The 12,429-nt window shown below is 41.0% G+C and overlaps 1 protein-coding gene across 3 annotated transcripts in view; it reads left to right on the top strand.

Moving 5' to 3' along the window:
• The window catches only part of LOC132406557 (collagen alpha-1(XI) chain-like), a 404,353-nt gene extending 395,683 nt beyond the window's left edge, over positions 1-8,670 (top strand). For all 3 annotated transcript variants that reach the window (XM_059992380.1, XM_059992381.1, XM_059992379.1), the window contains one exon: positions 1,576-8,670. In XM_059992380.1, coding sequence (XP_059848363.1) covers positions 1,576-1,722 — 147 coding nt within the window. In that variant the 3' untranslated portion in view covers positions 1,723-8,670. The remainder of the gene's footprint in view (positions 1-1,575) is intronic.
• Positions 8,671-12,429: the final 3,759 nt, after the last annotated feature.

Here is a 12,429-nt window from a genome sequence, read left to right as displayed (position 1 = left end):
AACCTCCTTTATTGAAAAATGGATATCAATGAAGGATGATGTTGGGTCTTCAGGATCTGAGTTATAGGAAAAGGTTGAATAGCTTAAGTCTTCATACCCTAGAATGTAGGAGAATGAAGGAAGGCATGGTAGACGAATCGAGTTGGGGTATAGATAAGATAAATGAACTGAGGATGGATGAGAATAGAACCAGAGGTTATGGATTAAGATGAACTGTTTACCTCTTCACTCAGAGGGTGGTGAGAGCATGGAATGAGCTGCCAGTGAAAGTGGCAAATGTGGGTTCAATTTGAATATTTTAAAAGAAGTTTGGATAACTGCATGGATGGGAGGGGTATGGAGGGTTATGACCCAGGTACAGATCAATGAGACGAGGCAGAGTAGTTCCACAGATGCTGCCTGACCTGGTGAATATCTGTAACATTTTTTTTTCTCAGGGCTTGGAGTGTCAGGTTTTAAGGCATGTCAGCACTTGGTAGAAGTGTCAGTCAATCATACCATAACAAGACCAAAGCCAACTGACTGCAGGATAGGCCTCAACTGTTGTGGAATACAGAATTATAGCTGGCCTCAAACATCACTGTCTTGGCTCCCAGACAGTGACAGTGAGCTCAGAATAAATAGGATCATTTAGGATCTACCATGCCACAGTGAAGAAGATATTGCCAATGACACAAGGGTCCAGGTTTAGTGCCAAAACAACGAGGGTTAGGAGTATTGATGCATCCTAGCACTTGTCAACCCTCCAGGATCAAAAAGAGGAGCCCTTGATTGATTGCTCAAAATGTCAAAAGCAACCAGATCAAAATGAAGTAATATAAAAGAATGAAAAAGGAATTAGTAGCATTGAAGATTATCAAAGCCATTTCAAACAGAAAGGAGGAGAATGAAGGGATGACTGGAAATGTGAATACATTTGACAATAATTTATATTGGACTAGTCAGACTTTTGTACGGTAGAGATTGTGATTTCTGGGTTGGCTGTGAGAAAGGGAGCTTGTAAAAATTGAACCTAGGTAATTATAATTGGTGTATTTTTATTACATGTACCAAATATCACCCAGAGACGACATCACATCAGTACATTGAAATAGGACAAAGGAAAACCTAATACAGAATGTAGAATATAGTGTTACAGTTGCAGAGAAAATGAATGGTACTTCAAAGTAAATTTATTATCGGAGTACATGTATGTCACCATATACTACCTTGAGATTTATTTCTTGCAGGCATTCACAGAACACAAAGAAATACAACAGTATCAATAGAAATCTATACACAAAGCCTAGCAAACAACCAATGTTCAAGTAGATCGATAGATACATAGCACTAAAAGCATGAGTTGTAGAGTCCTTGAAAGTTAGTCTACAGGTTATGGAATTAGTTCAAAGAAGGATTTCAGAATCCCACATCCAATATGTTTAATGCAGATCAGCTTCATTGTTGTAATTGAAGGAACTCATGATACTTTATTGGAGACTGAGGGGGAGAAGAGGACACAACTCGCCAGGTAAATGGCTTTGGCTTTGTTTGACATTTCCCTTCCTTCACTGCTCTCCTCCCCTTGCTTTGCAGCTGAGGAAAGGTTCTGAACAAACAATCCTACAGATTGACTCTCCGCGAGTTGTTGACCTGCCCATCAAGGACGTGGCCGTGACCGATTTTGGCGAGCATCAGCAGAAGTTTGGGTTTGAGGTTGGCCCAGTGTGTTTCAACAGCTAAACCTCAGGAAACAAACTTTGGGCCCAGCCTTTCATCCCTTTCCTTTCATTATGCAAAATGCACATTCTCTTTGTTGTCTATTGTGTCTTTATTAACCACGCTACAGATGGGGTATTTTTTTTATTGTGTATGAGTAACAATAAATAATTGCTGCCCTTGTAGGGCCAAAATGTTATGACCTGTGAAGAGGCCAAGTCAACGAATGACATAAATGGGATTTTCCCAATTCCGTGTCCATCAGCAATGAGGGTCTTCCTCCAAATACCCTTCAACACCCCAAGAGGCCTTGAACACCGAATATCTTCCTGTCACAAAGAGTTCTTCCTCTAGCAAGATTTGGCCATTAGCTTAACTCTTTTACGTGTGGACATTGATCTTTGAAATATTAAACAGTGGACATTGGGATCTAGAGATACTCGTAGCTTTACTCTGCTGTCTCGGTAAAGAAGAAAACAGAATATCAAATGATATACGTTGTATAGACTCCTTCTCCAATGTTCGGAGTTCCTTGTATGTTGTTGAGGTATAGCAGCATAATAGTTATGGTACTTGACTGGTGTCTATAAGACTATTGATCCAGAAATATGGATTTAAATCCATTTGAGGCAATAAATAAATTTGTAAGAAATGAAATCTTCTATCATTTTCAAGAACTTTGTATTGCTTTAAGGCCCATCCGGCTTCAGGTAAGGAAAGCTGTCTGGCCTGGACCGCATGTGCTTTGTTCTTATCTACCTTTTGAAGCTGGAAGGATAAAATGTGGCAACTGTGAACAAAAGGAAAGACTTGTTCATTGCTCCCTGAAGCTTTATCAAAGGCTCTTTCATGAAACATATTCATCCCATCCATTCAAGCACTCACAAGTCCATGAAATGCTAGATTACCTTGTGCCCACAGACCAGCAGAGCAAAGGGGAATATGTGATTTAGTTCTGATGTGACAGGTTTCTAGACGTCATCTGATGCTCCATGGGTTGCTCATGATGTTTGTAATAGAGCCTTGGTTCCCCCATTTCTACAGAAAGTAGATTCATTCTAAGTCACCACACACCTCCTTGTGTGTTCCTGTGCTATCTCAGACAATTTTCTGAAGGTCCCATTCCACTTTTTCTTCAAGTTAAATGTGTCAGCAGAGGTAAGAGCACTAGAAGTGAAGCTGGGTTGTGTGTTTATTCTCATCAGTGCAGACATTCTCCCCACAATGAATCTGTTACATTTTCAAACTTTTGGTCACTCCTTCCACTTGGACGTACATGACTTTTTCAACTTAAATGTCTATGTTCCCGACAAATTCACAATTTGCAGTTGGAGTTTGACATAGTCCTGTAAGATTCAGCCATTATTCAGAATGGTACATTATGTGAAATTTATTGTTAGTCACAAGGGTAAAACTAACATTATAAACCAGCTTATGTTCTTCTTCTGGAGTTTAGTTTGATTAACTTCAGTGGAGTGGAGATTCTGAAGTAGTGCCTCACACACATTCCAAATCAAACAATCAAAATAAATGCTGTGATTAAAGAGGACTTTCTCCAAGTATCCGTTACTGCCACTGGAGGCCTTGAGCATCAACCTTGACCATTCTCCCAGGATCAGTGTCTAGCTAATCAGAAACGCAAGAAATAAAGTAATTCTCTGCAAAATTCTGCACCTAACCTTTACTTGCAATTTAGCTTTAACTTGTGCTAAATGTTATTTAAAGAGATGTTTCCCTGCATCAGTATTAATACAGTCAATTGCTGCGTCTCTGAACCCCATCATTCCTGGTCTCATTAGAAATTGACCTTGTCTTCCTCTCAGTCCACTATTCCTGGTGTCTTCCTGATGAGAGAAAGGAAAAGGAAGAAAAGAAGATTTGCTTTCTTTGTTCAAAGTTATAATGCCCTGACTGGAAGGGTGGTAACCGACAGTAATTTGCAAAGGGAACTGGTTCAGTATCAGAATGAGTGAAAATGACCAGAAATCCTGCAAAAAGGCAGGGAAACGGGCAACTTTGTTGGCATGAATGAATTGGCCCAAAGAGCCTTTTTCCATGCTGCATAAATCTGACTTTATTCAGATGGTACTTATATGGGGCTGGCACAAGTGAGAAGGGCTGATTGGCCTTCTGTTGCTGCATCACTCTGTACTAGGATAAAGAATGAGCTTTCAACTGTAAGCAGCTCTTCTGTAACACAGGATGTCAGTCGAATGCACTCTAGCTATACTAATAACACTCCTTGAAAGGCAGGTGTCATGTAAAACAGTTGGCAGTGGGTTGGAGTGACCTGTTGAGGATTTCAATTGAATAACAAACACTTCTGTAAGTAGGATGGTTGTTTCTGTATCTGCCAGCTTCATACTTTGATAATACTGGCCCATCTCCCGTGAGACAGTCAGACTCATGAGATGAACCATTCCAACTAGGATCAGGTCTACTGGGGGTGGATGAATGGGGTCTGATGCCAGTGATGTCTATACCACACGTACAGTGAGATCAGATGATTGTTAATATTACAAAAAGATAGGGCAAGAAAGGTTAAGTTACCACACAACAGTCCAGAGACATGAGGCTGTGTTCCACATGAGGCTGATGAGAGTTTAATTTATTGAATAGGTTTCTGGAAAATATAAGCTACCTATGAGATAATTGTCTAAAAACCTATCAAAAATTGGAGAAACTGAATGGGTCAGGCAGCATCCAACAATGACAGGTCTTATCTACAATGTCAACTGTCCATTTCCCTCCAAAGATGCTGCCTGACCCATTGAGTTCTTGCAGTGCCTTTGTATGTTGCTTCAGACTTCCAGTATCTGCTGTCTCTTGTTTCTCTCTGTTCAGGTAATTCCGCTGCCCATCTCCAGCTTTGTGTCCAAATGCCGGAGTTGGATACACAGAATGTTTCCAAAAGAGAAAGCCTCTAGTCTAGGGTAGAAGGTGTAATGCTACCAGCCACCACAGGCTCTGAGTCTGACTGTACACAGCTAAATGGAATGAAGGGTTTCTGCTTACATCAGCCTGTGGAGCAGTCGGATCCCCCCCACCCCCTACCCACCCTATGAGTGAAAAATACTTACCTCCACTCCCCTTTTACCCTTATAAGAACCACTTTAAACCAATATTCCTCAGGTTTTGACTGAGGGAAGTGGGGCCTTCCTATTCAATGTAACTACCCCTCATAATTTTATCTCACCTTCATCACCCTGTTCAAAAGAAATGATACTTATTTATACAGTCTTTCTTCACAGCTGCAGTCTTACAGTTGGGATATTTTTCTTGTAAATTTCCTTTGCATGGCCTCTAGCACAATTGCATTGTTTCTGTTGTCTGTTGGCCATGCCTTATGTAGGTAGTTATTCATTCAGGGTGGCATAACCTTCAGGAGTGGCATGTTTTACTCTTGCAGCACCTATACCTCCACAAGATCATAGCTTGCACCTGAAATGCCAGCTTCCTACCCTTTCCCTGAAACTAATTACTCTAACACCCGAAAACATGTCAATCTCGTTTACCACTAACCAAACTGCACAGCCCCGTGGGGTAGAGAATTCCAAACGTCTGCTGTCTACTGCGTGTCAAAGTTTCTCCCGAGAGCATCCCTCTGTCAGCTTGACCTACTGGGTGTTTGCAATATCAGTTTGTTGTATTGGCATCATACACTGACAATGTCAACAGTGCCCACACCCTGTGATGGAAAATTTTGCAATGGACCTGTAGCTAATCTTTGAGGCTGAGATCATAAGTCAGGATTTTTTTTTAACTCCCTATATCTACTAGAATTGGAGGGAATCTCACCCTCTGTGTTAGAGGAAGAGAGGAAGAAACGTTATTTGAATCTCCAAGTCCACAGTGCTGGATGTAGTGCCTCATTGGAAAATTGAAAACTCAAAAATGAACACACAGGCTCACCAGGTTCTACCTATATCTTGGCCTGCTGTTCAGTAATTGAAAGTTTCATTAAAGGAAGGGCATTCAAATTTATTCCTTTGGTCTCATCAGAGGATTCAAAATTGTACAAGTTTATCACATATCAAGGTCCTAACTTGAGATTATGAGTTTGTATAGAAAGGCCATTTTAGCTGTTTGGACAAACAGGTCAATGTAAGCCAATATTCTCGATATTTCCTCCAATTCTTCTTGGTCATACTGTGATATGGTGATTCTTCTTACAACAAAAGTGGAGTAGATTTTAAATGGTGCTAATCACAATATACCAAAACTGTATTAAACTGTGTTGCTTAACTGTTTTTTGTTGCAAAGATAATTTATGGAGTTGTGTTATTTTTAGATGCTTCTTGAATGTTGGCATAATTTATTTCGGTTTAAGATGCCTTTGTGTACATAAGTAATTTTGTTTTAAAAATGGATTTGATCTATTAAGCCAAGGGCCAGAGCTAGAAATTCACATTAATATTTAAGATCAGTAGCCTCGGGCTATTTAGATATTGTCTGCCTTGAAACCTGTTCTCTTGATTACTTACCTTACCCATTTTCGTAAGCCAACTACCTTGATGGCTGGGATGCAAGATTCACCTAAGATGCTATATAAAAAAAATCCCATAGCTGTAAGCTATCTCTGGGGGAGGGAGAGAGAGAGAATAAACTCGGTGTTCTGCTACACACACACACACACACACACACACACACACACACACAATCATAGAGTGCTACAGCACAGGAACACACCCTTCAGCCTGTCATAGTCCATTCCAAACTGTTATTCTTCCTAGTCCCATCAACCTGCACTCAGACCATAGCCTTCTATACTGTGTACTTCTCCAGTTCTCTTAAATGTTGAAATCACATCCACCCCTTCAACTGCCAGCAAGTTCAACACTCTCACTATCCTCTGAGTGAAGAAGTTCTACCTGAGGTTCCCATTAAATATTTCAACCTCTACCATGACATGCAGCAAGACCATGGACAGCTGCAATTTAAACGGAACCTCCTTTGAATATTGCCTTCCTTATTTTTTTTGGGAGGGTGGGGGAGTGTGTAAAGTCATTGACATTTTTCATCATGACAATGGACTCCAGCTTCCCAGTTGGTTATTTTACACCAAAACGGGCGTTGTGGAGGAGAAGGCTTTTGGGCTAATTGAGCCAATGGAAATTCAATAAAGACCAATCTCATTGGTCCTTTCCTCTCTCACACTATGTGCTCACCATTAGTCACCCTACAAAGAAGTGAGTGAAGGGGAACATTGCAAAGGAGTGTCTGACCTCCCATCCTTGATATTGACTTACCAGAACTCTGCCAGTTGTATCTTCTCTCCAGGTACTTCGCTGTCATCTAGACAGTACCCAAAATGTTCATGTCCATCTCCATCCACAGAAGCTGCCTGACCCACGGAGTCCCTCCTGTAGCTTGTTGCTCCAGATTGCAGTGCTTGGTGTCTGTTGTGTCTCCACCTGCTCCTCTGTCCTCATCCTGATGCTGAAAGTTGAAACATAAAACTTCCAACCCTCTATAGCCTCCTCCAGCCTTCCCCTGGCCTCATGCACACCCCCATTTTCCCAGCTCCCTTCACCCCACCAAGTAGTAAGCTGATGGTCCTGGTTGTTCGGTCATTAGAACATTAAACAGTACAACACAGTATAGGCCCTTCAGCCCATGATGCCGTACCAACCCAATAAACTATTCCAAAATCAATCTAATTCTTCCCTCCCACAGAGCCCCCCATTTTCCTTTCATCCATGTGCCTATCGTAGAGTCTCTTAAATATCCCTAATGTATCAGCCTGAACCACCGTTCTCTCTCTAAACCTCACTCTTTTCTTCCAATGTTCTTACCCACTTTTAACAATTGGCTTGGTGCCAGAGAGAGTTTTCAAATCGTGCATTGCATGAATCAGAACATTTGTGTAGGTGCACTTTTAAGATTGTGGAGCTACTGATCTTTGAGGTTCAAAAACCCAAAATTAAAGGGAATTTCTTCCTCACCCTGGATGCTACTGTATATAAACTTGCCACTATATCCTATGCCATTCTGTAACCTGCTGCATGCTGCAAGAGACTTCTGTAATGTGTTTAATCTATATACTTTGGTTGTTTTATAGGGGAGGAGAAATGATAAGCAGGAATACCTCTGAATATTTTTCCATACTGTCTAACATATAGTTAGCTCACTTATAGGGTGCGGGCAATTTCTATTTTGTATCAGTAAGTTCGGAGTATTCATATATTGTCTCTGCTGTGTTAAATCTGCCCAGACCCGTACTTTGCAACCTAATCAAGGGCCAAGTTAAAACAAAACAGGTGTATGCTGTACATGCACTGGAGCCAGAAATGCAGACATCACAGGAAGGGGCAGAGTTTTATTTAAAGGTATAATTTGAGGTATGCAACTGAAATTAAGCAGGGGGGGATGAACCAATTTTGATTGGAAGTTTAAAAGACAATTTAATACTGTATATTCATCCGCACTTTTGTTGAGACCCAACCCCATGATTCATGAGACTGGAATGTCACTATAAAGAGACTTAAATTTTGCTTATCTTGGGTTGGGGGGAATAGAAAAGACCTCAATACCATTGAACAAAGGAGAATGGGAGCAATGGGGTTGGAGTAAGAACCATTATTCACTCCATCCTTTGAGAATATCATTGGATTAGAAGGTCAAATCTAGCCTTGGCAGTAAACCCCTTGTACATTTGCATGGCTGTAAGCATTGAAGCTAAAACCCACAGCATAGCTCACCAGGCTCAGAATCCTGCCTTAAGGAACAGTTGTATTCTTCTGGATTTCCGGTTGGGTCACCCTTTGCACCCCACCTCAGTGATGTCATGGTGCTAAATCTCTGTGGTGCTTTCATGAACTGGCCCTCTGTATTATGACATGTGAGATATGTACATTGAAACGTCAAGCACTGATTGAACACAGGTTGTTTTGCGATAAGGTCTGCAGCACATTAAAAAGAAAGATATTCAGGAAAAATATGTAAATTTAGTCACAAAATTAAAAACAAATTGCAACCAATTTGCGTCCTAGAATGCTGTTTCTTTTACAAGATGAATGGAGGAGGGAGAACTGAATCAGAATCAGATTTAATATCACCAACATATGCCATGAAAGTGTTTTTTCTTTACAAATGTACAAAAGTTAAAAGTTCAAAGTAATTTTTATTATCAAAGTACATACATGTCATCATGTACAACCCTGAGATTCATTTTCCTGCGGGCGTATCAGCAAATCTATAGAATAGTAACTCCAACAGGATCAATGAAAGATCAACCAGAGTGCAGAAGACAGCAAACTGCAAATGCAAATATAAATAAGTAACATGAGCATGAGGTAATGAGAAAGAATCCTTAAAGTGAGATCATTGGTTGCGGGGACATTTCAATGATAGGGCAAGTGAGTGTAGTTATCCCCTTTTGTTCAAGAGCCAGATGTGAACTCGATGGTGTGAGTCCTGAGGGGTCTTGAACCTGATGGCAGCAGCAAGAGGAGAGCTTAACCTGGGTGGTGGAGTTTATTCACTAACAAAAATACATACAATACTCAGGTGTTCACAAAACTATTTACAATTTCAAGTTAAAATACAATTACTATGTTTTATGACAGTAGTACAGTACAAGACATAACAGCCACTAATAAGAATATAGTACAAAAGAAGAACAGCAATACTGTCCACAGGTTCATGGACTGTTTAGAAAGCCGATGGTAGAGGGGAAGAAGTGGTTCCCAAAGCATGAATTTGCACCTTCAGCCTCCTCCCTACTGGATGTAGAAGATTGATTGGAACTGAAACAACTCCACAGGAAGAAAAAAGTGAAGGGCTCATTGAAACTTCACTGTCTCTTCCTGTCCTCATGTGGGCAAGTGGGTTTGCAGTAGATGTGCAAAAATGTCTACAGAGAACAGGGTTATTGGGCTGGTGAGGCAGTTGCTGCTCTTTCACCATCATACTGACTCTAACATGACAGAGGAATATACGAGAACTCTTTTTTGTGTTGTAATGATCCAAAGCTGGTTCTCTGGAAGCTGGTTGACACCAAGTCAATCCAATAGGAATAGGATCAGTAGATGAAGGCAAGTACCTTGCTGTGTGGTGGAGTAATGATCTGAATATATTGCTGTAGAGGGTCAAATGGCTTCATTTTGTGCCACTACAGATTGATAAATCGGGATCAGAACAGGGACAGTTTATTAAATCTGGGACTCTTTGAAAATAAATTGAGAGAAAAGGTCACAGCGTTTGTATCCAATTATCAACAAAATGTCAAATTAGCACGAGGAAGTCTGCAAATGCTGTTAGTCCAAAGTAACACACATAAAATGCTGGAGGAACTCAGAAGGTCAGGCAACATCTATGGAAATGAATAGCAAGTTGACATTTTGGTCTGAGACCCTTCTTCAGAAATCAGATTAATAGGTTTTTAGATATAGCCAAGGTTACTTGAATAGCACCTCAAAAATTCATGACCTCTACCATACAGAGAATAAATTAATTGGTGAATTGGTTTATCATTTACCAAGGAACAGTGCAAACTGTGTTTTTCTTGCTATCTACACAAATCATTTCACTATGTCAGTGCATTGAGGTAGTACAAGGGAAAAGCAATAACAGAATGCCAAATATAGCATTGCTGTGGCAAAGAAAATGCTGGCATTGTCTACCTGCACGTAGGTTAAGGTGCAAGGTAAAAAATACACTACATCTTATACAATTGATTGGAGTACTGCATAGATGCAATAGAAGTGTTCCCGTGCAGGTTTGGCGAACATCTTTAAAAGCCTAGCCTCTCTCTCTATAAAAGAGGGGCACCGCCTAGCAGAGCAGTTGTCGTTGGAGTAGTCTGAGGCAGAGTAGAAAGGCTTTGGCTCAACAGTACATCAGCAGGAACAGGTGGAGGCAAGGTAAGTGAGTAAGTTTATTCCTTATTTCTTAATTAAACGTTGTGATAACGGGGTATGTTTACTAAGCTAGTGTTCTGGGTGTCAGTTGTGGGATTTTGGTAAAAGGAACAATAGTATGGACTATTACCTAAATGGGAAGGTGGTACAGAACTCCCAGAAGGTTGATTTACAGGTTGAGAATGTGGTAAAGAAGGCAAATGTTGGCAGTTATTTCAAGGGGAATGGAATATAAAAGCAAAGAGATAATGCTGAGCCTTTATAAGACACTGGTCAGGCCACACTTGAGTATTGTCTACAGTTTTGGGCCCCATATCTCAGAAAAGATGTGTTGTCATTGGACAGAGTCCAGAGGAGGTTCACAATGATGATTCTGGGAATGAAGAGGAAATATGAGCAAAGTTTGGCAGCTTTGGGCCTGTGCTGTCTGGAATTTAGAAGAATGGGGGACCTCATTAAAACCTACCGAATGTTGAAAGGACTCAATAAGGTGGATGTGAAGAGGATGTTTCCTGTGGTGGGGGTACCAGAACTAGAGGGCACAGTCTCAAAATTAGGCGGGGTAACCTTTTAGAACAGAAGTAAGGAGGAATTTTTTAGTAAATCTGTGGAATGCTCTGCCACAGATTGCAGTGGAGGCCAAGTCTGTTGTTATATTTAAGGTGGAAGTTGATAGTTTTCCTATTGGTCAGGGTATCAAAGGACATGGCAAGAAGGCAGATGTATGGGGTTAAGTGGGATCTGAGATCAGCCCTGATGGAATGGCGGAGCAGACTCAATGGACTGAATGGCCTAATTCTGCTCATATAGCTTATGATTTTAAAAGTTCTATTAATGATAGGGGTCAAATCCAATACTATTTGAAAAATATAACCCTACCTCCTTTGATGAAGCAATCAATAATTTCACTTGCAAAATTCTGAGGGTCACTGTAGATCAGAATCAAGTTTATTACCACTGGGTCATGAAATCATGTTGTTAGAATTAGAATAGTACAGCACATTACAAGCCCTTTGGCCCACAATGTTGTGCCAACCCTCAAACCCTGCCTCCCATACAACCCCCCCACCTTAAATTCCTCCATATACCTGTCTAGTAGTCTCTTAAACTTCACTAGTGTATCTGCCTCCACCACCGACTCAGGCAGTGCATTCCACGCGCCAACCACTCTCTGAGAGAAAAACCTTCCTCTAATATCCCCCTTGAACTTCCCTCCCCTAACCTTAACGCCATGTCCTCTTGTACTGAGCAGTGGTGCCCTGGGGAAGAGGTGCTGGCTGTTCACTCTGTCTATTCCTCTTAATATCTTGTACACCTCTATCATATCTCCTCTCATCCTCCTTCTCTCCAAAGAGTAAAGCCCTAGCCCCCTTAATCTCTGATCATAATCAATACTCTCTAAACCAGGCAGCATCCTGGTAAATCTCCTCTGTACCCTTTCCAATGCTTCCACTTCCTTCCTATACTGAGGCGACCAGAACTGGACACAGTCCTCCAAGTGTGGCCTAACTAGAGTTTTATAGAGCTGCATCACTACATCACGTCTCTTAAACTCTATCCCTCGACTTATGAAACACCCCATAAGCTTTCTTTGCTACCCTATCTACCTGTGAGGCAACTTTCAGGGATCTGTGGACATGTACCCACTGATCCCTCTGCTCCTCCACACTACCAAGTATCCTGCCATTTACTTTGTACTCTGCCTTGGAGTTTGTCCTTCCAAAGTGTACCACCTCACACTTCTCCGGGTTGAACTTGGTATTCAGCAGCAGAAAATGTAAGACACAAAAGTTACTGGAAGTTGTAAATATAAAGAGTGCAAAAAAGGAATAATGAGGTAACGTTCATGGGTTCATGGACTGTTCAGAAA

This window comes from Hypanus sabinus, chromosome 16, assembly GCF_030144855.1.
Source record: "Hypanus sabinus isolate sHypSab1 chromosome 16, sHypSab1.hap1, whole genome shotgun sequence".
NCBI classification, from domain to species: Eukaryota; Metazoa; Chordata; class Chondrichthyes; order Myliobatiformes; family Dasyatidae; genus Hypanus; species Hypanus sabinus.
This window is presented reverse-complemented; position numbering and strand designations above follow the sequence as displayed.